The 25,921-nt window shown below is 46.5% G+C and overlaps 1 protein-coding gene across 2 annotated transcripts in view; it reads right to left on the bottom strand.

Annotated features, from left to right (window-relative positions):
- Positions 1-25,921, bottom strand: part of ASS1 (argininosuccinate synthase 1) — a 193,131-nt gene that overhangs the window by 62,673 nt on the left and 104,537 nt on the right. For both annotated transcript variants that reach the window (XM_085854743.1, XM_085854744.1), the window contains exon 8: positions 15,438-15,528. In XM_085854743.1, coding sequence (XP_085710869.1) covers positions 15,438-15,528 — 91 coding nt within the window. The remainder of the gene's footprint in view (positions 1-15,437; positions 15,529-25,921) is intronic.

Below are 25,921 nucleotides of genomic sequence, written 5' to 3'. Positions count from 1 at the left end.
TAATTGATCTTCATGGAGTGCCACCAAAACTGAACAATTTGATGTCTCAACTATAGTCTGGTTTTGAGAGTGCTGGGAGATATGGTGATACCATCTCTGACTTATTCCCAGTTGTTACCGGAGTTTGTCAGCAGTGTGTTCTGGCCCCCACACATTTCAGCACTTGTATGGAGTGGATTCTGGGGAGTATGTTGGAGAGATCAAGCTGTGGCGCATCGCCTGGAAATGTCAAGATCTCTGACCTTGATTTTGCAGATGATGCAGTCATCTTTGTGGAGACTCTAGATGTCCTTTTGAGGGCCCTCGAGGTGCTGAAAGAGGAGTTGGAGCTGCTGGGATTATGGGTTTCCTGGGTCAAAACTAATATCCAGGCTTACAATGATATCTTGGATGCTGCTATCTTGTCTGTATCTGTTTGTGGCGAGGATGTTGAGTTCAGGGAGAGATTCACTGACCTTAGCAGTGATATTCATGTCTCTGCTGGATGTGAGCCAGAGGTCATTAGACGTCTGGGTCGGGCCTGGGGAGTCACGGATTCACTGGATCATGGGGTGTGGCACTGTGAGTACCTGTGCAAGAGGATGAAAGTCCGAATATTCAGGTCCTTGGCGCTTCCAGTCTTGCTCTGCAGATGTGAGACTTCGACTCTGACCAGGGATCTGAGACATCGACTTAATTCCTTTGGTACCAGGTCTCTTCGGAGAATCCTTGGCTGTCACTGGTCAGACTTTGTGTCCAATGAGCGGTTGCGGAAAGAGACTCAAATGAGATTTGTAATCTGCATCGTCTGTGAGCATCAGCTGCAGCTGTTTGGACATGTGCCTCATTTTCCTGACGCTGATCCTGCTCACCAGATTCTCTCAGCGAGGAAGGCACGTTAGTGGAGGAGGCCAATGGGCCGACCACTCACCTCTTGGTTGCAGCAGGTTGATCGGCATCTCTTGGAGATGGGGTTGGGCCAGGCATCTGCCTTGGGGATGGCCAGACGGAGGCCCCTGGAATACCGGCGGAAAGTGGTCGCAGCGACGCGCTGCTCTGGCGCATGTTTCTGACCCGACCAGACCTGCATAGGTGCTTAATAAAGGAGTCCTTCACCTGTTTTGCAATAGATTTGTTGGAGGTAACCAGTTTAAATGTGAGATCAGCGATCACAATCACTTGGGGGTTAGTTGAAAGCCCATTCCAGAAAAACAGCAACACTTCATTGTGTGAGAGACTTTGAGCCGTCTCATACTGAGCTTCATAATTGTGGTCTTCCTCACATGTCACACTACTGGCAGCCTTTTCCTCCCTTGTACAGGATCTGTAGCACAACCAACATACAGGTGGTGGATAAAGAAAATGGAAACACCAATGTAAAGTCATTTAATAGTGTGTTTGGCCACCACGTGCGGTCAGTATGGCCTCTATGCACCTTGGCATAGAATCCACCAGTGTCTTGAATTCTGCACAGAGGATATGGTACCATTCTCCAATGAGAAACTGCATCAACTCACACCTGTTTGATGGAAATAGAAAAATGTCTCAGACATCGTTCCAGAATATCCCATAAATGCTCGATTGGGTGCAGATCTGGTGACTGAGAAGGCCATGACATTTGAATAACGTCAGTGTCATGCTCATCAAACCACTGTGCAATCACACCTGCTCTGTGGATGAGGGCATTTTCATCCTGGAAGACACCCCTTCCAGCAGGAAAGAAATGCTGCAACGTGGAATGAAGATGATCACTCAGTACCATTAAGTATCAATTAGCATTGACCTTGCCTTATAAGGGAATGACTGCACCCAAACCATGTCAGAAAAATGTGCCCCACAACATTACAGAACCACCAGAATCCATCACTGTTGGAACCAAGCACTCAGGGTTGGAGAGTTCTTTCGGTTGGCGTAACTCATGCACTCATTTGTTTGTCAAGAACATGGTGAAGGATGATTCATCGGACCATACCACATTTTTCCACTGCTCGGTACTCTATTGCCTGTGATCTTTGCACCACTGGACTCGTAAACGTGCATTGCCAAGTGTGATTAACGGTTTGTGCACTGCAACCCGACTATGGTATCCCGCTCTGTGGAGATCTTGGCGGATTGTTTTTAATGAAACTGGCTGCTCCTGCCCCAGTTTGAAATTTGCAGTCAATTGATCTGCAGTTGCTCGCTGCTTTGCCTTGCACTTCACATTAATGCACGGATATCACCATCCTGGAGTATGTGGTTCCGCCCACTGCTGCCTTTTGCTGATTATGTCTTTCCCTTGGCGTTCCATGCCGACATCACCTTAGACACTGTTGTTTGATAAACATCAGCAAGTTGAGCTGTCTGACACTGAAGCTCCTGCCAAACATGCCCCAACAATCACCCTTCTTTCAAAGTGACTGAGGTCTCCTTTTTCAGCCATTCTAGCCATAATTATATACAACCAGGCATGTGCAACATTTGTATACATGATCCTGAACATGCTAGGATCTAATTTGCTTCATTAACACATGGAACACACCTGTGTGGAAGCCTTTGCTTTGAATATACTTAGTATGCCTCACTTACCCAGGTGTTTCCATTTTTTTTGCCCAATACCTGCATGATATAGTGCCCTTCTGCTGCTAAGAGGTCTCTGCTGACAATAGTAAGCAATCGACTATCCATTTTCTTCATAGCTGTATTTATGATGCTGGCATCTGCTCGCAGCTCTTGGCACTGTACAAGGGATTTTCTTGTCTTTCTGTTCCTAAAGAAACTTGTTGGCTTTCTGACAAAAGATGCATTCTGCCTCAAACTCTAGATGTCAAGCTTGAACCTTGCCTGGATTATTTCATAGAACTGGCATTATTTTCAGACTCATCCGTCTTTTCCCATTTTGTGCAGATAGCATTAAGAAGTCTCTTCATTCGTGAAGATGGTGCAGCATTTTTGATCATGGTAAACTGGTGGGATTTCTCCATCAGGTAAGTCTTTCACCAGATTCAACATTGAAGCATATTTTCTTCTTCGGGCTGCATTCAGCAAAGTGTTCCATGAGTCTAAGCTTTGAGGGGATACTGCCTTTGAGTCTGCTATCTGTTCACAGCTGGTTTTGGTCTGGTCACATATATATATATATATATATATATATATATATATATATATATATATATATATATATATATATATATATATATATATATATATATATATATATATATATATATATATTGTTGTGGTTACCAAATTCGCAAACCACCATTCAGGTCCCTTAGGTGAGGTATCTCGGTAAGTACATGTGTAGTTAGGTCCAAACCCGTTGTCTAGTGGGAATACATGTCATTTATGCGAGCTGCGACTCTTCAGGATAGCCGTTTTTCTTTTACTATCTTTATTTTGGACCAACCGCCATGATTACAACCACAACCACCGCTTCACCACAACCGCCACGACCTTCCCGTCACACCTCGCAACCGTAGCATCGCCACCGTTCTTGCCCCGCTGTGGGTACCGGTGTTGGACTCATGCAGAGCGCGCGTCGAATGGCGTGTACAAAATCACGGATTTTGTGCTTCAAAAACGGATCAAAAACGACACACGCCCACTTTTTGCCGTCCAATCGGTGAGCGAGGGGCGATTTGGCCCCGCCTCCAGGACGATCGATATATGCAAATTTGTGGATCAAAAAGCCTTCACGCCCACTTTTTTTCGGGCCAATGGGGAGCGAGGTGAAAGGTCAAAGGGAGGGGGTCAAAGGCGAAGCTACGGGGGGATAAAAGGACCGTGTTCGTCAGTCAGAGCCGTGTGGAAGTCTGGAGCCCGAAGCCTGCAGTAGCTGGAGAAGCTGAAGAGAGTCGAACGAGGAGAGCCCAAAGAAGAGTCCAGGGTGGAGAGTCCAGAGGCGGAGAGGCGGCAGCGGCGAAGGCAGACGAGGGGGTGCTCGCGACGGTGCCGGGAGCTGCACGCCCGAGGAAGGCCGGCAGCGCGACCTGGCCGAGGTGGAGACGCACACCAGGGATAATAAAGATCCTCTATACCCCGAGCATCAGCAACCCCCTCCTGTTTCCCCCCGCGCTGAGATAGTGCGACCAAGGGGGCCCCTTTCCCACCCCCTGCCAGACACTGTCCGCGAGGCCCGCGGAGTGAGGCGCCATCGCCGCTCCGCGTCTCATCACCAGACGGGTAGGCGCGACCCGGTCTCGGCCTCAGGCCCGCCTCATCCTTGAGGGTATTCTTTCCTTGGTTTTGGGTATGTGTTGTCGGCGCCGTCTGTGAAGTAGAATTGTATAAGTGTTGCCGTGTGCTCGGTAGTCGGTATTAGCTCTGCATTGTGTTTTCGCTTTTATATTTGCTTTTTGTGTAAATTGCATTGTGTCTTTTCTGTGTGCATTTGGTGGAATTGTATATGTGTGCTTCCCGTGTGCCGCGAATAAATGTGCTTTATTATTGAACTGTTCTCCCGCTTCGCTTCGTCTTTTTCTCCCATTGAATCCTCATCTTGCTTCACGTAAAGGGTTGGTAGTGGGCTGAATACGCCCGATAATTAATCGAACCGTCGAGGTCGACGATAACACCGCTCGGTTATTCTGATAGTACGGAACGGGTCGCTTAAGTGGCCCGTGTCCGAAGTCGACCTGCGGCGAGGTGCGATCGCCCGGTCTACCCTCCGCGTGGGTACTTAGGTAGGTCGAATTTGGCGAGCAACCCTATCCCACGCGGGGGCTGATTGGCTCGATCGCGGTGAGACCGAAAGGTCCACCCGTGACTGGTTCCCGGCGTTAGTCCGAGAGGGTCACGACTGGATTGTCCGTCCGGTGGGCGACGTGCCGCGATTCGAGTAACGTGGCCGTCAGCACGCCGGCGGGCGCGGAATCCGCAACACTGGTGTCAGGTCGTGCGATACAAATTCATCGCCCTCCTCGCGGCACTGGTATCGGAGAACAGGAAAACGGGCTCTCCTGTCTCCGGCTAAATTCACGGGAATCGGTCCAGGGGTGAGAGAAGCGACCCCCGATTCCCTCCAAATTACGAGCGAGTTAAATTAACCCTTCACGAGAAGCAAGATGGCGTCTCAAGGCGAGCGGGAGCCGGGGGTATTAGAAATGTATATGTGTAGTAATGTAGAGTCCATGGTCCAGGATGGAATCCCCGTGTAGGAAATGTTGATTGTGCAGGAACACGGACTCGCCCAACTGAACCCAGGGCCCGAGGTGGGTGCGGCAGCGGCCGCGGTGTATGACACCTCCCCCCCCCTCTCCACCAAGACCCTTCCCCAACCCCTGCCGAAACGGCTCACTCAAGCGCACCCGACGTGGCCCAGCTATGCGCCATGCTGGCGGCAATGACAAATGAAATAAAAAACGAAATGAAAGACATGAACAAACAAATAAACGAAAAGATGGATACATTCACAAACGAAATAAAACGCATGAAAACTAAAATGGAAACAAACATGAAGGAAGAAACGAGAAAGCTACGGGGTGAGACGCAGAACATGGGCCGATGCCTGCAGGCGGGCATGAAGGCCGTGAGCAGGGAACTTAAAATGGCGACTCCACGTGTCGGAACGAACGAGCTGGAAGGGGGTGCAACGGCTGACAGGCCCGCGGTGGAGGCGGGTAAGGAAAAAGTAATTCGGGAGACAAGAGACGAGGTGAAAGTAATTGCGAGGGAGAGAAAAGAACAATTAATACGGAAAGCAAGGATGAGGTACGCGGAGATCGTGAAAGAGCAAGGAGTGAAAAACAGGGAAGGACGGGAGCGACTTAAAGAGAAAGCAAGGTTGACCTACATAAAGATAAGGGAAAGACGCCAGAAAGAAGCAGAGACCAATAAACACGATGAAGACGGGGTAAGTGACGCCCACACACACACGGAGGTAGTGGAGGACAATGGGGGTGAGCTCGCGGAGCGTGTTGGGACCCGGTGCGAGCAGCTGGATGACCTCCTCCAGGAACAAGGGGAGGGAGTATGCCCCCTTGAGGCGAGTCACGACCAGGTGAGTTCGGTCGTGTTTTGCGAGGTTGAGGGGACGAGTGCTGTGGACGGGTGCACGGAGAGCTTGGGGGGTGTAGAGGCCCCGGAGACCCTTGTGGGGACACAAATCCCCAGTGTGGTTGTCCCTGTGTGTGTGGTGCAAGGTGTGAGTGCGTCCCCGTGTGTGGAAGCGACCCCGTGTGTGAGTGGTGTGGTGGCGATGGTGCCGGAGTACGTGCTTCCCAGCACGCCGTGTGTGGATGAGGCACGGAGTGTGAGTGAGGCACCGCGGGTTGGTGCCCCCGCGTGTGTGGGTGAGGCACCGTGTGTGAGTGAGGCCGTATGTGTGGATGGAACGGCCAGTGTGAGTGAAGCACCGCGGATGAGTGCCCCCGCGTGTGTGAGTGAGGCACGGTGTATGAGTGAGGCACCGCGGGTGAGTGCCCTCGCGTGTGTGGGTGAGGAACCGCGGGTGAGTGCCCCCGCGTGTGTAAGTAGTATGGTTTGTGTGAGTAGTGAGGAACGCGTGAGTGAAAGGTCGCTGTGTGCAAGGGAGACCGTGTGTGTGAGAGAGCGGTATGAGAGGGAGATGTCGGTTGGCATGCGGGAGCACGCAGCCGCGTCTCCCCGTGTGAATGTGATGGAGTGGACTGTGTGCGTCGTAACACGCAGGTGTGCGTGGGTCGAATGGCGACGACGGCGACATGGGAGGAAAGAAAGCCGAGTAGCGGCTGTAGCTATTTCGTGGACCGTGCCGGGTTCACCCAGCAGTGAGCACGCGGTTCGTGCTGTGCAACGCACGAGACCGCCACGTGCTCGCTTGCGAGAGTGAAGTCCCGGTCCGGAAACGCCAGCGGTGGATTTGCCGATCCCGCGGACGGACAAAGTTTAGGCAGGTAAACGGATTTGGACCGGACGGGTTCTCCACGCGATCGTGTGTGTTAAGCTCCAACGGGCAAAGCACATGTGTTCGCGTGGGGAACCCCTCGAGACATGGGGCTTGTGTTTTTTTTATGCGCACGGTGACGTCATGGCTGCACGTGGGGTTGGAATCCGGCAGGAGGGGTATCTCTGCCGGATGGTGCCGTCCAAGGAGGGACGAGGAACACGTGCAGCTGCATGACGTCACGGGCAGGTGTAAAGTGCGCGAGCTCTGAGTTGCCGCGCAGGTGCTGCGCATGGAAAAAAAAAAAGGGCAAGCCTCACTTTCGGGTACACAGGATTCCTGGGCAAGGGGTGAAAGACCCCCTTACCCTGGGCACAGGATGAAAACTAGTTAGGGGGAAGGGTTAGCTTAGTTAGACCGACTCCATGGGGCAGGGGTAAGTCCTCATGGAGTCCGTGGAATGGATTAGTTAGAGGGATTGTAGCCAGATTTAGGTTGGGAAATAAAATGATTTATTTGGAGACAGTGACAGACTTGTGAATGTGTAGAGGGGACGTAGCTTAGCTACGTAGTGTTAAAAGGAACGTGCTGTAGTTTAAGGGACGACGTGGGAGCACGAGTTAGTTAGGGGATGTAGTTAGAAGGATGGCAGAGTTCAGCAGTGTGTGTGTTGAAGAGTTGTGAGGTGAGTACATGTTGAGTGAGTGAGGCCAGCGGGTCTGTGTGAGTGGAGCGAATGGGGAATGCATGGTGCGATGAGTGATTGGGGGGAGGAGTGACTCCCGCCCAAGGGACCCCGGGGTCAGTGTAGAGTGAGTTAGCTGGGTTAGTCAAATTGAAAAATGGAGGTCGTTTTGCTGTTGGTGGGAATGTAGGCTCGAAACCCATTTGGAGGGGTGCAGGAGCCCTGTTGACGGGCTTGGGAGCGTGGCTGCGAAAGGTGAGTATCGCTGAGTGGGTACCCCGGGCACCAGGCTAGTCGGCCGCGGTAGGCCATGGGCCCATGGGGGGCCGAGATAGAGTAGTGGGCACGGGTGCGCCTGCTTGGTGCGGGGGCCCGGGGCGCCATTAGCCGCGTGGGCAGTGTTGTGGGCACGGGTGACCCTCGGAAAGGGGCCCGGGAGGCCGGCCTGCCACGTGTGCGTTTCAGGGGAGGTGCCATGGGGGGCACTCCCCGGTGTTAGGGAGCTGGTAGGCTCGGAGGCAGTGTAGTGCCCGGGGGTGCCATAGCGGGAGATTCGGCAGAGGGTCGTGCCTGCCAAAGGGAGCCACGTGTCCCAGCCAGGAGACCGTGTGAGGGCACGGAGAGAAAATTGTGGGGCGAGGCCCGAAATTGTGAGGACACCAACACAGGCGACGGGAATCTGGGTTGTTAGAACCAATAGTTTAAGCGAGAGGCGCTTGTTGAAAGCCCCGGGGTAGTTTAACTGTTAAATGGTTAGGGTAGATTAGGAGATGTACCCCTCCGCACCATCCATCCCCTCGCTGTCATTGTGGGCCGCTGGACCCACTTTGGGTTATAGATCGCCGAACTCTGGGAAGGCCATTCTGAGGCTTGAGTTGGGCCTCGACACAGGACGTTAGCTCTCCCTTATTCCCCTCCGGGAAGGGAACGTAGGGGTTGGGAGTAGGCTAGGTGACAGAATAGGTTAGCCGAACAAGGATGATAAAGGGGGTTAGGGGACGATTTATAGTGGGGGAGTAAAAATAAAAACAACAAAAAAATTAAGTTGGGGCTAAATTGGGGTTTGACAAATTAAGGGAGTGGGTATGTACAGTGACAGGCAAAGGCGATAGGTGGGAGGGAGACAGGTAGGTAGGTCCGAGCCCGCCTTCCAAGTGGCCAGCACCACCGCACTCCCTCCACCAACCTCCACTGAACGGCAAAGGCTGGCCAGCTTCATCTGCTGGCTGCGTTGCTGCAAGGCAGAGGCCGGCCAACTTCATCGGCAGCTGTTGTTTTGCTGCAAGGCCTGTGCCGGCTGGATCGTCTGCAGCTGCTGTGCTGCAAGGCCTGTGCCGGCCAGTTCATCTGCTGGCTGTTTTTCTTCGAGGCCTGTGCCGGCCAGTTCATCTGCCGGCTGTGTTTGCCTGCAGCGGCCTTCTTCTGTGGGCTGTGTTGCCTGCACCTTTGCCATGCCATGCCCACTGCCCACGTTCACCAGCCCCCGTTCAATTTTTGCTTTGCCCCCCCCCTGTTCATTGCCATGTGCGCCAGGATCGTAAAAGCAACAGTTTGCAAGCTGCGAGAACTGCCCCGTTGGCAGCTACAACACGGGCCTGCAGTGGCGGCCCGTGCACCGTGTTTGTGTCCATCCATCCATTCGTTGTGCTCATTGCGTGTGCCACTTGAGCTGGCACGGAGACTGCGTTGTGCAGCCCATGCACCGTTGTGGTTCACTGCGTTCAGTTCAAAAGGGAAGGCCTTGGACTGCGTGTGAGCAGTCAGCCACGTTCCCTGTCACCTGCATTGTTTTGAGCCAGAGACTGCATGTGGGCAGCCTGGCTCCCTGCTAACTGCTTTTCTTTTGCAGAGTTCAATGATCCTGGGCCATGGTTTAGTGTAAAATTTGTAAGTTAAGGTTAAGATGTACTGTAAATATGAGTGCGCCCCCGGCATGTCTGTCTAGCGCCGGCAATTTTATTTAAGTCGTCCGTGTGAGTGAGTTTGTTTAGGTAGTTACGCAGCCCTCAGGTTATTTATTTTGGGGACACGAATACCATGAATGTCGCACTCAGGGATCCGTAGGTAAAATGTACTAGGGGAAAACTACACATGATGGCACACGAAAATTTGACGACTCGGGACGAGTCTGTAAAAAGGGGAGGGGGTAGTGTTGTGGTTACCAAATTCGCAAACCACCATTCAGGTCCCTTAGGTGAGGTATCTCGGTAAGTACATGTGTAGTTAGGTCCAAACCCGTTGTCTAGTGGGAATACATGTCATTTATGCGAGCTGCGACTCTTCAGGATAGCCGTTTTTCTTTTACTATCTTTATTTTGGACCAACCGCCATGATTACAACCACAACCACCGCTTCACCACAACCGCCACGACCTTCCCGTCACACCTCGCAACCGTAGCATCGCCATCGTTCTTGCCCCGCTGTGGGTACCGGTGTTGGACTCATGCAGAGCGCGCGTCGAACGGCGTGTATAAAATCACGGATTTTGTGCTTCAAAAACGGATCAAAAACGACACACGCCCACTTTTTGCCGTCCAATCGGTGAGCAAGGGGCGATTTGGCCCCGCCTCCAGGACGATCGATATATGCAAATTTGTGGATCAAAAAGCCTTCATGCCCACTTTTTTTCGGGCCAATGGGGAGCGAGGTGAAAGGTCAAAGGGAGGGGGTCAAAGGCGAAGCTACGGGGGGATAAAAGGACCGTGTTCGTCAGTCAGAGCCGTGTGGAAGTCTGGAGCCCGAAGCCTGCAGTAGCTGGAGAAGCTGAAGGGAATCAAACGAGGAGAGTCCAAGGAGAGAGTCCAGAGGAGAGTCCAAAGAAGAGTCCAACGGGAGAGTCCAAAGAAGAGTCCAACGGGAGAGTCCAAAGAAGAGTCCAGAGTCGGAGAGTCCAGAGGCGGAGAGGCGGCAGCGGCGAAGGCAGACGAGGGGGTGCTCGCGTCGGTGCCGGGAGCTGCACGCCCGAGGGAGGCCGGCAGCGCGACCTGGCCGAGGTGGAGACGCACACCAGGGATAATAAAGATCCTCTATACCCCGAGCATCAACAACCCCCTCCTGTTTCCCCCCGCGCTGAGATAGTGCGACCAAGGGGGCCCCTTTCCCACCCCCTGCCAGACACTGTCCGCGAGGCCCGCGGAGTGAGGCGCCATCGCCGCTCCGCGTCTCATCACCAGACGGGTAGGCGCGACCCGGTCTCGGCCTCAGGCCCGCCTCATTCTTGGGGGTATTCTTTTCCTTGGTTTTGGGTATGTGTTGTCGGCGCCGTCTGTGAAGTAGAATTGTATAAGTGTTGCCGTGTGCTCGGTAGTCGGTATTAGCTCTGCATTGTTTTCGCTTTTATATTTGCTTTTTGTGTAGATGGAATTGTGTTTTCTTTTTTTTGTGTGCTTTTGGTGGAATTGAATATGTGTGCTTCCCGTGTGCCGCGAATAAATGTGCTTTATTATTGAACTGTTCTCCCGCTTCGCTTCGTCTTTTTCTCCCATTGAATCCTCATCTTGCTTCACGTAAAGGGTTGGTAGTGGGCTGAATACGCCCGATAATTAATCGAACCGTCGAGGTCGACGATAACACCGCTCGGTTATTCTGATAGTACGGAACGGGTCGCTTAAGTGGCCCGTGTCCGAAGTCGACCTGCGGCAAGGTGCGATCGCCCGGTCTACCCTCCGCGTGGGTACTTAGGCAGGTCGAATTTGGCGAGCAACCCTATCCCACGCGGGGGCTGATTGGCTCGATCGCGGTGAGACCGAAAGGTCCACCCGTGACTGGTTCCCGGCGTTAGTCCGAGAGGGTCACGACTGGATTGTCCGTCCGGTGGGCGACGTGCCGCGATTCGAGTTACGTGGCCGTCAGCACGCCGGCGGGCGCGAAGACCGCAACAATATATATATGATGCTTACTTTCACTGAAAAATATTTTTTGGAATGCTACATATATTTAATAGCATTTTCTTCTGTTTAAAAGCCAATACCATCGCCAACTGTGCCATGAGGAGTGGGCATTTAATGGCAATCGTTTCTTGCACAAAATAGATTACGTGCTGGAAAAAGAATAAAGCTACACAATTGAAAACGTTATCACATATTTTGTTACTTCTAGGGGTGGTACAAATAATTTTGCACCATTTAAGTTCCCTCCCCCCCCCCCCTCCCAGGTGGTACTTACATCTCTTCTGGCCCATGGACTAATATGGGACCATTCCTACCATGTGATCTGCAAAGATCAAGTCAGAGACAGACTGAATGTATGTTATGACAATGATTCAGTTGTGTATTTTGCAACATCTATCAATCCACTCAGTGGCTTCATCAGCCACAACCTGGATAAATAGCCTCTTGCTCCTTTTGACGATTATGATATTTTAATTTTGTCACTGCTGTAAACGGTAAACAACATTAATTGTAAAATCCAGTGCTTTTTATAACCTGGAAACATCCACTTCCTTCCGGATCATTGGCAAGTCTCCCCACCCCCCCCCAAATCCCTTGTAGGGGGAGGGGGTTACTCTGGGTACTACCAACACGTATGAAAAATTTGGTGGAGACCAAGCGAAAATCATAAGTCGACCCACTCGTCGTTAGGGGGAAGGGAGTTGCCAATGACCTGACCATGGGTACGATCAAAACGTATGCAAAATTTTGTGGAGATCAGGCCAGCCCTATGGGCCAAAAGTAGGATGTGTCAAAAACCTATTCTTTGTTAACATTAAAAAAAATTGATGGAATATACTAAGATGTAATCAAACACCTTTTATTGACAAGAGGATCTTTTAATCTCTTGATTTCAATCATGTACATAAAACAAATTCTAATACCATTTAAAATCCATATTGTTTCATAATTTGCTAGTTTGTGCAGCAGCGATCAAAATCCATGTTTCTCCTACTGCTGTTACTGTTTTTAAGTTTCTTTAGTATTTCTATCATTTCTTATGAGTATTTCTTACAAGAATACAACTATTCATTGAAGAGAAAATATGCTTCTGTGATGATCAAACGAGAATTCATTATTACACAATTCTATTGCTATTAAGTGTTATCACCATAATTATCATCATTGAAGCTATCATAATTGACTAGATATTCTACGTTAACATGATATTTGTAATTTATAATCACTTTTACAAGGAAAGAAAACAAAACTTCACTACGTATTGCTGTTCTAAACAAAGGTCCAATAAATTATTTAAATTAATCACTATTTATAAATTTCAAAAAGGATGTACAATCATGTTGTTCATTTATAAGCTCAAAATAATAACATATATCCTGGTCACGACCTCTGAGGAAGGATGTAGTTACGCATCGAGAGGGTCCAGCATAGACCGACTCGATGAATTATCGGGCTAGCTCGACTCAGCTATGAGGAGTGGCTGAAGGAGACGGGGCTTTACTCATTACAAAAGAGGCAATTACGAGGGGATCTGACATAGATGTATAAGATAATGAGGTCGAGACAAAATAAATGCAGAAGAGTTTTTCAGTGGAATGAACAGTGACAGGAACAGGAACAGGACCAATTCTTGACAGTAAAGAAGAGGAGAGTTAGACTGACTTTAAGGCAAGAGTCTTTCACTCAGAGAATAGTTAATGAAGGGAATGGTCTCCCTTGAAAGGTTGTGGCAGCTGAAATGGGAGGTAGGTTGAAACTGGAATTTGATAGGTACCTATAAGCATGGGGGATAGAGAGGTACATGGACATTTTTAGAAATGTATGGGCATGATGGGCCTGATGGCCGACTGCTGTGTCAAACTCCCTTGTACTTCCTTGTATTTTGATGTAATAGGAGTTCATTTTCTCTGCACAAAATCTGTTTATTAATGTGCAAAGTGATGCAGCTTGCACAAATTTCCACTTCTCACTGAGAGATTGCACTTTATAAAGAAATAAAATGAATAATCACTCTTGCCAATCGAAACAATATTGTCACATTGACGGTGTCTGCTGATGTGGTCGCACTGCACCAAGCAATGAGCTTCACAAATGGTCGAAACGAAAGGAATCACACTATAGCGGAAAGTGTAGCTCTTCCAACCCCCCCCATCACTACCCCTCCCTTACAGCACTGTTAAGCGGATAGCATAGAGAAAGTGAACAGCACATGTGTAGCCCATTTTATCCACTCCACCACAACCATGCCCCGCACTTCTGGATGTTTCTTTGCTCATGTTCCGGCACAGCCAGTTAGGTGGCAAGTCGCCACCCCCATGGTGATGTCACGCAGATGTGGTGTTGCCACGGGCACTGCCCAGACCAACTACGCAACACATTGCAGCTTGCCAATTGGCACTACGCCCTCAGTGGTCCTTGTGATGGCCTGTGCCACACTACACGCCTTGTACTCAGAGTGCATGCCATGAGGGGTCGGGGAGGGTACCGTTAATCAGCCCAAACAAGAAGTGACAGCAACCCAATCCACCCATCTTCTTACCTTGCTAGGTTGCCTTTCCTGGTTCACAGAGAGGACACATACAAATTACACTTTCCTATCTAACCCCTCTGTCAACTGTAAACCTCTCACGGCAGACATCATAACAGGAAAATTCACACGAACGGGTCTCTGGTTACAAAAAAATGCTCTAACCTAGATGAGCACACAGACCATGTGAACTTGACTTGGTCCCGAAGTAATACCCTGTCCAACGTCAATTATTATTGTCGCATTAGAAAGAAAAACATATGAAGATGTTGTTTAATGCATTAGCTTTGGATATATGATAATTCAACATGCAGTATTTAAAATAATTTTTTCTGAAGGTGTTTTGAAAAAAAGGTCAAGATTTTTGCCTTATGATGATGTAATTTGTCATTTTTTCAGGCATTTATCTTTTTTTCACCATTTAAATGTGTGCAATGGCTTCAGCAACCATATAAACATACTATTCTGTTGTTGTTGTTGTTGTTCGTCTTTCGGCTGCTCTCGTTAGGGGTCGCCACAGCGGATCATCTGTTATGATCCGCATAATGATTTGGCACAGGTTTTACGCCGGATGCCTTTCCTGACGCAACCCTGGTCGCCTCTTACGACACAGGGATAAGGGTTGGGTTTCGCCATGATTCCGGGCTACCATACACCCTCTCATAGCGCGACCCAGCGCAGAGCTCCCGTCCTCAAGCGATCCTCCAACCCAAGCCTCCGAGTAGCCAGATTACAGGCGCACGCCACGACGCCCGGTTATAAACATACTATTCTATGCACTTATTATTTTGAAAATCATATCTTATGAGCATGTCAATGCATTATTGATAAAATATCAAATTTGACCTCATTAAATGTCAATTTTGACCTTTTGACCTTGAAAATTAGCTTAAAGGTCAGGAGTGAGAACACCATCCAGTCAGATCGTAATTGTCCTCTCATGTAGGCAAGATATAATGTGGATGAATAATTTTAACACCGAATGCCATCAAAAGTTTGTGTGCAATACGTGAAAACTTATGATGCAGATACGTGAAAACTATGATGCGGTCGAGGAAGACAGCGTGAACTCTCCAAAAGTGATATTACGTGACTTGAGGTATGTTCTCTACATGATAGATGATACAGTAACTATCTTGCAAATGACTGAGCTGAAAGTATGGGTGTCAACGCTTATTCAAGAACAAGATATTCATTACAGCGTGAAGTGGTCTCATCAATGTGTAGATGCGCAAAAACCATTGCTCTCTTTTTAATGTTATAGTTGTTTAAAGTTTAGAACAATTGAATAACCAGGGGTTTCATCATGTACAACTTTTTTTTTTTTTTTTTACATACACAGGTTGAAGGTAAACCACTTGACATCACTTCAACTAAAGAAGGTAGATTTCTAGTAATCCTAGAAAAAAAGAAGGTAAATTCCTAAGGAAGGTAAATTCCGAGCAAATGGTAAGGGCCGTGCCACCACACGACGTGAAGCTCTATTTTTTTTTTTTTTTTACTGAAACTCACCATTTTCAAACTCGATTTCCAGCTCATCAGGTTGATTGGGACTCTCTGTAGGGTCTTTGGTCCTCAAGTACATATCTTTGTTGGGTGTAACCTGTGAGTAGTGGAAGCAACACAAGTGCACGTGATAATGACAACAATGCTAAAGTGGCATTTGGTAACATCACCATTCATTTGAAAACTTCAGTTGTACATCTGCAGTCACTTTTTAAAATCTCAGTATTTCAGAAATTGCTTATTTTACAAATCAATGTCTTTCATCATTATGATCAAGTTCTTCATGTTTACAAACTATTTGTTAATCAGTCATTTCCACGGGGCATTGAAAAAGTTCTTCAAACAAGATACTCACGATAGTCCAACACATTCTCATGTTTTTTGATTTATCACTGTCTTGGTGCGAGGCCTGAGTCATAAAATGTTAGCATTTTCCTTGTGGTGATGAATTGCTTTGCTTCTTTCAAAGTCTTTTCACATGCATTTGATCAAGCCCATCCCTTTTAACACTCAGCATCTCATTTAGTAGTCATAACACAGTTGAATTGTTGGGCAGGAACCTTGTATCATAGTTCCCAGCATGAAAAATTAACAGACCGCTGCTTCATTCCTCGGTCATCGGGCATTGATGATGGCTTCAATGTTGTCTTCTGCATCGTGCAGCCATTTTGTATTGATAACATGCTCAAAGTAGGTTACCAGGTTTTTGAAGAATTCACATTTGAAACATTTTACACTTCACATGTAACTTAAGCTGCTCCAGACGCTGGAAATCCTTGTTCTAAATTCTTCAATTTATTGCTTCGTATCACCGTTACGAGTTATGACGAGTCACCGAGTCATTGGAAATGCTTTAAACGATTTGCTCCTGAGCTCACTGCCAAATCGTTGGGGCCGATAGCTCCCCAAAATCAAGCCTGTTGCACCTGAAGAGGCCCATGTGAGTATTCAGGGTTAGGTCACCTTTTGACTGCTCCTCTACTTCCATCTGATTGTCAGCCTGAGCTAGTTAATAGCATGTAATGTTGAAGCAATGAAGGCAATCTTCTGGCAACCTAGAAATTATTGCTCCGATTGGGTTTTAGAAGAACAAAAATTAAAGATTTAGGTTATTGGAATAGCGAGGTGACTGAGGGTAAAATGGAAACAAACTAAAAGTGGAGCAGTGGAGCAAAACCTAAAGAGACAAAACAAGCAAGGGAAAGAATGAAAAGAAAAACAGGAAGGAGGCAGGATGGAAACTTAGTTGCCTGAGTTCAGTAAAGACAAATGCTGATAAAGTAAAGATCAAATTCAACCTGGTGACTCCATATTTGCTCTTTACTTCTGCGGGTTCCTTCTTGTTCTTCCATTTCTTTATGTTAGTACCATATCCTGATGCTGTGTGGAATGTGCTTCTCGACTGACGGGTCTCTCGTAGCTTGGACATGTTGCTGTGTTTGAGCCTGAGGAGTAACTGTTGAAATCTATCTGTCCAGGTTCTTCCTGCTACCTTTGTTTATTCTTCCTTTCACAATTGTCTTTATTCATTCTAATTCTGAAGCCTGGTGTTGGCTCAGTGGTTAGGGTGGTGGCTTTGCATCCAAGGGTCCAGAGTTCAAACCTTGTTGCCTGCTGAATTACTTCACCAGGGGGTTGACTCAGCCTGCCATCCTTCCAAGGTCAGCAAAATGAGTACCACCCAACTTGCTGGGATGATCAAGTCATTCAAGTATCCTGTGTCAGAGTGGTGACCTGTCCACAATTGTGCCCAATAGCCAAGAAAACTGCTTCGGCAGCACCAATGCTCTGTACGGAGTATGGTTCCAATGGATGGATTCTAATTCTTGCTTTTTCTTCTCTTTCATCTCTTTCACTCTCTATTCTTCTATTTTGTCACCTATCTCTCTGAGGAGAAGTGAATTCTTGCAGAAATTTTTCTGTCAGGCTCACTTGGCTGTGCCTGGATGGGTTGTGGAGTTGCAGCTGAAACCCAAATCCTATCCAGGTTCCTCCTGATGATTCCATCTTTGCTCTTTATTTCTGCGGGTTCTTTCTTGGTCTTCTATTTCATTAAAAAAAAAAAAAACGAACACATGAAGGGATGGGGGAGGACATAAGAGGGTGGTGCTTCATCTGCTTGAAGCTTTATCTGTGGAAGAAAGTCCAACAAATGGTGGTGAAAAATGAACAAAAGAGTAGAGTTGGACAGTAAGCCTGGATTTTGGGAGTTTATCCAGGAGGGAGTTACTGGAAGGTTTTCGCATCATACTGTAGAAAATGGGGAGAATTGGAAAGCTCACAGAGCAGAATCTTGACCAAAGGAGGGCTGGTTAAAAAAATATACACATTACAAGTCTGGAGACAGCGATGGTTTACGAGCAATGTACACGGTTTGCCTTTTTTATTTTTTGACCTTCGAGGGGCCGCCACAGGTAAACTGGCGGGAATCGGGAAAAATGTAAATGATGAAAGTTGTAGTACTCGAAGAGCACTACTTGCATATCAACTTTAATTCGAAATAGTTGAAAACACTAGGAGCTCGATGCCCAGTTTATTGATTTTTTTTGACATTTTATAAGTTCGTGACCTTGTGACCTTGACCTTGGGACGAAACTGAAAAATCGAGCTCCGTGGGGCAATGCAGGTGCCATTGGGCTAACCAAATACTGAAACCCCTGGCAGATTTGACAAACCCCCTCGGAGAAGATGTAACTTGAAACTGGCTCCCCCCTAAAAACATGTTTTTGAGGCGTGGCTCCGCCCATAATGGGCGCAGCATGCACATTCTCAGGAAAACACAACTAGATCATGATATAAACCTCCCACCCAAATTTTATCAGGATCGAATCAAAACCCATGGAGCTATGCTCGGGACAGACAGACAGACACACACCAATAACGAATATAGTGGTCACTTACTGACTCATGAACCAATAGATATATATATAAAAACAAAGGCCAGTCTGAGATGATAGCAACAGGTCATGTGCTTTTAACTCATTGTCAGAGATGCCAAGAATACCAATAATGTTGATAGCCTTGGATTCCACAGAATCCAGATCAGAAAAACTGCAAATACACCAGAAAAAACCCACAAATACATGAGGCACAGGGCCGCAAATGTAGAAGCAGGTCAAAAACTGCGAAAACATGAAACACATGGCCACAAATGTAGAAGCAGGTCGAAAAACTGCGAAAACATGAAGCACAGGGTCACAAATGTAGAAGTAGGTCAGAAAACTGCTAATACGACCACAAAAAACCTACGAATACATGAACATGAAGCACAGGGCCGCAAATGCAGAAGCAGGTCAGAAAAACTGTGGATATGCCCACAAAAAAACCATGAATACATGAAGCACACGGCCGCAAATATAGAAGCAGGTCAGAAAAACCGTAAATGCGTGAAGCACAGGGCCAGGAATGCAGAAGCAGGTCAGAAAAACTGCAAATACATGAAGCACAGGGCCTCAAAATGTAGAATCAGGCCAGAAAAACCATGAATACATGAAGCACAGGGTCACGAATGTAGAAGTAGATCATAAAAACCATGAATACATGAAGCACAGGGCCACGAATGTAGAAGCAGGTCATAAAAACCATGAATACATGAAGCACAGGGTCACGAATCTAGAATCAGGCCATAAAAACCATGAATACATGAAGCACAGGGCCACGAATGTAGAAGCAGGTCATAAAAACCATGAATACATGAAGCACAGGGCCACGAATGTAGAAGTAGGTCATAAAAACCATGAATACATGAAGCACAGGGCCATGAATGTAGAAGCAGGTCATAAAAACCATGAATACATGAAGCACAGGGCCACGAATGTAGAAGTAGGTCATAAAAACCATGAATACATGAAGCACAGGGCCACGAATGTAGAAGCAGGTCATAAAAACCATGAATACATGAAGCACAGGGCCACGAATGTAGAAGCAGGTCATAAAAACCATGAATACATGAAGCACAGGGCCACGAATGTAGAAGCAGTCATAAAAACCATGAATACATGAAGCACAGGCCCTCGAATGTAAAATCAGGTCAGAAAAGGTGAGTGAAGCAGAAGGTGGTATGTACTGAAATAACCACTACATAAACAACCGAAATATTAAATACAGTATCTCGAATAAAACGGAGGTATAAATGGATGTTTGCGAGAAAATAAATAGGGGAAAAAGTAAATATAATATGAACAAGGAATTTCACATGGAAATTTGTAGTGTAATGAGTTTGCACATTACACACCTTTCACAATGAACCATGCAGGTGTACATGCACTATTGTTCATAACAGTGTCTCATGGAAACTTGTGGACTCTACAGGGCTAAATATTGATCAGTATAGCGTTGGGTGTTGTATTCACCACATCACATTGAACATTTAAATCTAAATTTGATTGTACCATCGAATAGCAAACATTTTGACTGTCATATTCCCAAAAAAATCAAAATATTTTGATGCAATCATTGATGCCATCTTAGAAAGCACTATTGATTGTTACTATTGACAAAATGCACTTTAATTCTCAATAATTACACTTGCCCAATGAGAATTATGTCATGGGTTATATTTACGTTGCTCTGTACATGCATGGATTAAACACAACATGGTTTTCATATTTTTTACCTGCACCCGAGTGCAATATTATTCAGCCATGGCAAACTCAAGTGACTTGGTAACGAGTAAGGGACAAAAAGCTCTATTTCAATGAATATTACTTCATGGATTTGTACGTGGGACATCCCTGAATGCTTTTTTTAAAGGTTGTATTTCAGATCACGTTACAGGTTTCCCTGAGGGTAAAAGAGTCAAATCACGATGAATGGACAGACATCACATGTACACCAGATAGGACAGGCAGATCAACCCATCCATGATAGCCATTACTGAGCCAGCTGGGTTTTTCATTGACCATCCAATAGCAATATGCTAATTTTCTTGAGGTTCAAGAGCTTAGAATCTGAATCCTTAATGCTGATGTTTCCATCAGTATGAAAGACTTGCATTCTAAGCTGTTGGAACCAGAGGTGGCTTTAGCTTGACTGTAATCCACAACTGCTGTTAAACTACACCAGTGTGTTCACTATGAGGCCACACTGCATTCAACCAATGTTAATAAGGAAATGAGCATCATAGTTAGAATGACTTATTTGGTAAATCTGAACATCTCACAGCCACATGCAAGGTCTTTGTCTGTAGCTCAATGGAGTACTCTCTCTCCCTTCTGGGCTGGTGTCCACACTTCACACCTGTTTCTCCGAGATGATGCAGTGTCCAAAACTCTCAATATCATTTGAATCTCCCAAAAAGAACCAGAAACACATGGCCTGCTGCTGTCTCATCGCAGACAGGTTAGTTACCTGTTTTCTACCACCTCTCTTCAAGTCTTGCTTCCTCTTCTGCTACATTTACACAAGGATACACAAGGAAATTTGCCGCCTGGGGAGGTCATTCGGTCCATCATGCCTGTGCTGCACCAACAACAAACAGCATCATCACACATCCACATACAAGAAACCTACCATGCACACAAGCCAACACACCCATACCCCTCTATCTACACTAATAAAAAGCAGTGTGTGTGTGTCTACTCCTCCATAACTCCCAAACTATAAAACCAAGCAGCCTGAAACTTTGCATGCATACTAAGAAAACTCCAAGGAAGTGCAAGAGTGAAAATTGGGGGTTTGGCTTAATTAAAACACTTCTTTTGAAGATAATTAATGACCTTATTTAATTATATCCTTCATCAGGCAATCCCTGACCGCCTCGCTCTCTGGGTCTTAAGGTGTTTCCTGGGTTACCTCGCTGGGGTCTGAAGCCGCCATGTTTTCTGGCCTGCTCAACCTTGTCTCGACTTGGAACAGGCCGCAACGAATTCTTAACGATAAAGTTGTTGTTTTCACTTTACTCACTCATATTATCAAACGTCTGTTCATCATAGCTACACAATTTGGACATATTTGACATTTCAGGTGTCTCCGGGAGGTAAAAATTTTGTACACGTTACATCGACCAAGCTGCACAATGGCAGGTGGTCTCTCAAGGTGGTGCCTTGCCGGCTGAAAATGTTGTGCAACTTCATTTTTAGACGACATCGCTTTGTTTAACATCATATACCCGTCACTTCGACATTCATACATTAACAACAACAAAAACTCCATCGACATCGTGTTCGGAGTTCCTGTTCCGAGTTCCTTCATGTCGCTTTGAGCTGTGAAAAGCATGTGCCGACATTTTGTGGTCGCTTTGGATTGTTTTTTCTTTTTTGTTCGCTTGATTTCCATATTTAAAGAATTATATTTAAAAGGTAAGCCTTTGTGGTTCTTTTTGTGTGCTTCATCCATGCGGAACTTCGAACGGAACTTGGAACAGGCTGTGTTTGCTCTCACCCGGTGATTTCACAAAGTGGGAAAACAACCATTGCCTTTTAAATGTTAAAAAACCCCCACAAATTTAACTGATGCTTTAATGGAGTCGGGTACACCTGGAACTTATGACGTCAATAATTAATGTTCGGGTTATCACACCACCTTGGTATGGTGAGGATGGAGGTGCAGACGGAAGCAGTTGTTTATCTTTGGATGAACCGAGTTTGCTCTCAGAATCGTTAGGAGTTTCTCTTTGTGACTTTCAATGCTGATAACACACGATTTCCGAGCCGTTTGCCACACCAACATATTTTCTAAATTTAGAGCCAATTTTTGGGGGTTTTTACCCAGCACGTGACGATTGGCAGCTGTTTCCAAATAATAATGTTTCTGCCCATCTTGAAACGTCTATAGTGCAACGTTGTTTTTAAAATAAAAATTATTGAAATTACCACGAAATAAGGGTTTGTTGCATCTGGATGTGAAAGCTACATCTAGAGCAGCCTCAACAGCAAGAAGCAAGACGAGAAGCAAACGCGGCAGCAATGGCTGCATCAAGAGCGGCCTTAACTCCTGAAGAGCAAGAAAGAAGACGAGGGTTAAATGCAACATCAATGGCTGCATCCAGAGCAGCTGAAACTCCTCAACAGGAATAAAGATGACGAAAGGAAAATACCGCAACAAAAGCTGCATCCAGAGCAGCCTTAACTCCTCAAGAGCAAGAAAGAAGACAAGGGGCAAATGCAACAGGAATGGCTGCATCCAGAGCAGCTGAAACTCCTCAAGAGCAAGAAAGACGACGAGAGTCAAACACAACAAGGACACATCCCTGGAGGGAAAAAGAAAAGTTTTCATTCTCCTACAATCCAGCCTTGGATTATGCTTCTGATCCAGTAGTTGCTATTGGCTCATTGTCGATTACTTGCAGGCACTGTGATGCGATGAAATGGACAGGGGAAGCTCCAGGGATATGCTGCAATAGTGGCAAGGTTCGGCTGACCCAAATTAATGCTCCTCCTGAACCTCTTCGTACATTGTTGACAGTCAACACTCCAAATGCAAGTCATTGCCAAAGCAACATCAGAAGATACAACTCCTGCTTCAACATGACATCTTTCGGCAAAACAAAAGAGATCAGAGAATGTGGTTACATGCCCACATTTAAAGTGCAGGGACAGGTTTATGATTGGATTGTGAGTCCACAGCAACTACCAAATGAAGAGCCAAAATTCCTGTAGATCTACTTCATTGGTGACAATACAAAGCAGGCTGAACAGCACTGCAACAATGTCATTCAAATCAAGTTGGAAGTTGTGTTGAAGTTGCAAGATCTGCTCCACAAGGAAAATCACGATGTTCGGAGTCTCAAGTGTGTCATGGAGAAGATGACACCTGAGTAGAAAATTGTCATTCATTCCGACAAAACTCTAGCTGGGAAACATGAGCGGCACTTTAATGCACCCTCCACATGAGAAGTGGCTGTCATCCTAGCTGGTAAGCAAAATGCCGATCGAGACATTGTGCTGCAACTCAGAAACAACTCTCTCCAGAGAATTGCTGAGATACACCCATCATACGATGCACTTCAGTCTCCACGAATTTTCTGACAGGGTGATGATGGATATGATATTAAACTGCAACAAACAGACCCAACAACGGGACTGCCAAATGAAAAGGACATTTCTGCCATGGACTTTTATGCCTGCCGGATTATGCTAAGAGCTGGTAATTTCAATCACATCTTGCGTTGCAAAGATCTCTTCCACCAATTTGTTGTGTACACGTATGCCAAAATTGAGGCAGAACGGCTGAGATTCATTTGAAAGAACCAAAATAAAGTCCCAGTCAAAAACTATGTTCATCTCAGGGATGCCATGAACAATGATGGAAATGCTGTCAATGTTGGACAATTGATCATCTTCCGTTCCAGTTTTACAGGTGGTCCCCGCTACATGCATGAGCACACTCAGGATGCCATGACATATGTGTGAAACTATGGCCATCCTAATCTCTTCATCACCTTCACCTGCAATCCACCTTGGGAGGAAGAAGCTAATGAACTGATACCAGGCCAAAAACCACAGCATCGCCATGATTTGCTGGCAAGAGTATTCCGACAAAAAATGAAGGCATTGATGAATGTCATCACCAAGGGAAAGATTTTGGAGCCATTAAGTGCTACATATACACAACTGAGTGGCAAAAATGTAGCCTGTAACATGGCCAAATTCTGACTTCGCTTCAAGATGAACTTCATGTGCAAAGAGTGGATGACTTCATCAGTGCTGAACTTCAAGACTCAGTCATTGATCCACTTCTGTTCAACACTGTCAAAACACAGATAGTGCATGGTACTTGTGGAACCATCAATCCAAACTCACCATGCATGAAAGATAATATATGCACAAAAAGGTTCCCACGATATCTTCGGAAAGAGACACAGACTGGACAAGATGGATACCCACTATATCGTCGGAGAAAACCAGAAGATGGTGGATTCACAACAACCATCAGAGTTCGTGGTTGTGAGATTGAAGTTAACAACAGGTGGATTGTTCCATACTGTCCACTCCTCACATGGCTATTCAATGCACATATCAATGTTGAGTACTGCCACTCTGTGAAATCCATCAAATATGTGTGCAAGTGTGTCAACAGAGGATCTGACATGGCTGTATTTGGCCTGACAATGGATGGGACTGTGCATGATGAGGTTCAGCAATATGAAATGGGAAGATACATCAGCAACAATGAAGCCATCTGGTGAATCCTGAACTTTCCAGTTCATGAGTGACATGCCACTGTGGTTCATCTCATTGTGTACCTTGAGAATGGCCAGAGAGTGTACTGCACTGAGGAGAATGTATGTGAGCGCACCCTCGTCCCACAAGACACAACTCTCACTGCTTTCTTCAATCTCTGCCAGGATGATGAATTTGCTAAGACATTGTTGTATCATCAGATACCCAAGTACTACACATGGAGTTTTGGCAGTAGTGGGGCAACTTAGCTAAATATAGCATAACAATTGTGCATTTTGTGAGGAAAGCACCAAATTTGGCACACTAGTAGCCTATCATATTATGAACAGATTTGGATATTGGGCCATCTCAAAATCTTTGATGGCAGTGGAAAATGGCTGCCACAGCCATCAGCGGCTGAATTCGAGATGGCCCAATATCCAAATCTGTTCATATGTTAGGCTGCGAAATTTGGTGCTTTCCTCACAAAATGCAAAATTTTTATGCTAAGTTGCCCCACTACAGCAAGAAGTGGGCTCGCCGTAGAGCAGGACAAACTCTGCCAGACCAGGCAGACATCAAAGCCAGTGATGCACTTGGCCGTGTGCACACTGTTCATCCCAATAATTTTGAATGCTTTTACCTAAGACTGCTTCTGCATGAGGTCAGAGGTCCAACATCTTTTGAGGACTTGCGAACAGTGGATGACACAATCTGTGAAGCTTACGAACAGACGTCCCAGCTAAGAGGACTCCTGGAAGATGATACACACTGGAACAGCACATTGAAGGAGTTAGCTGCAACTTGATCATCATGGATGCATGCGAAACCTATTTGCCATCATGCTGCAGACATTTGCCATGTCAAATCCTCAACAACTATGGGACAACCACAAGGAGAATCTGGCAGAGAACATTTTGCATCACACACAAATGCAAAATCCTAACCTGGAACTGCACTACAGTGATGACATCTTCAATCAAGCTCTCATTATCATTGAAGACAAGATCAAGCCTTTGGGAGGCTCTGACCTCAAAACTTTTGGCCTTCCTGACCCTCAACGACACAATGACAATGAGCTCACAAATGAAATTTTGAGAGAGACCAACTACAACATGGAACAGCTTGTTGAATACATGCAGGGGAATGAGCCATGCTTGGTTCCAGACGAAAGAGAAGTCTTCAATAAGATTACGCAAGCAGTTTCCAATAGGAGTGGTAGCACTTTCTTTATGGATGTTCCCGGTGGAACTCTAGAAACATTTCTCATCAATCTTATTTTGGCAAAAATCTGGCAGAGAAACATGATTGCTCTTGCAGTGGCATCATCAGGCATTGCTGCCACACTGTTGACAGGAAGAAGAACAGCTCACTCAGTCTTCAAGTTAA

Source organism: Eptatretus burgeri, chromosome 14 (genome assembly GCF_056783735.1).
Source record: "Eptatretus burgeri isolate ZD-2024b chromosome 14, Ebu_testis_v1, whole genome shotgun sequence".
Classification (NCBI taxonomy): Eukaryota; Metazoa; Chordata; class Myxini; order Myxiniformes; family Myxinidae; genus Eptatretus; species Eptatretus burgeri.
This window is presented reverse-complemented; position numbering and strand designations above follow the sequence as displayed.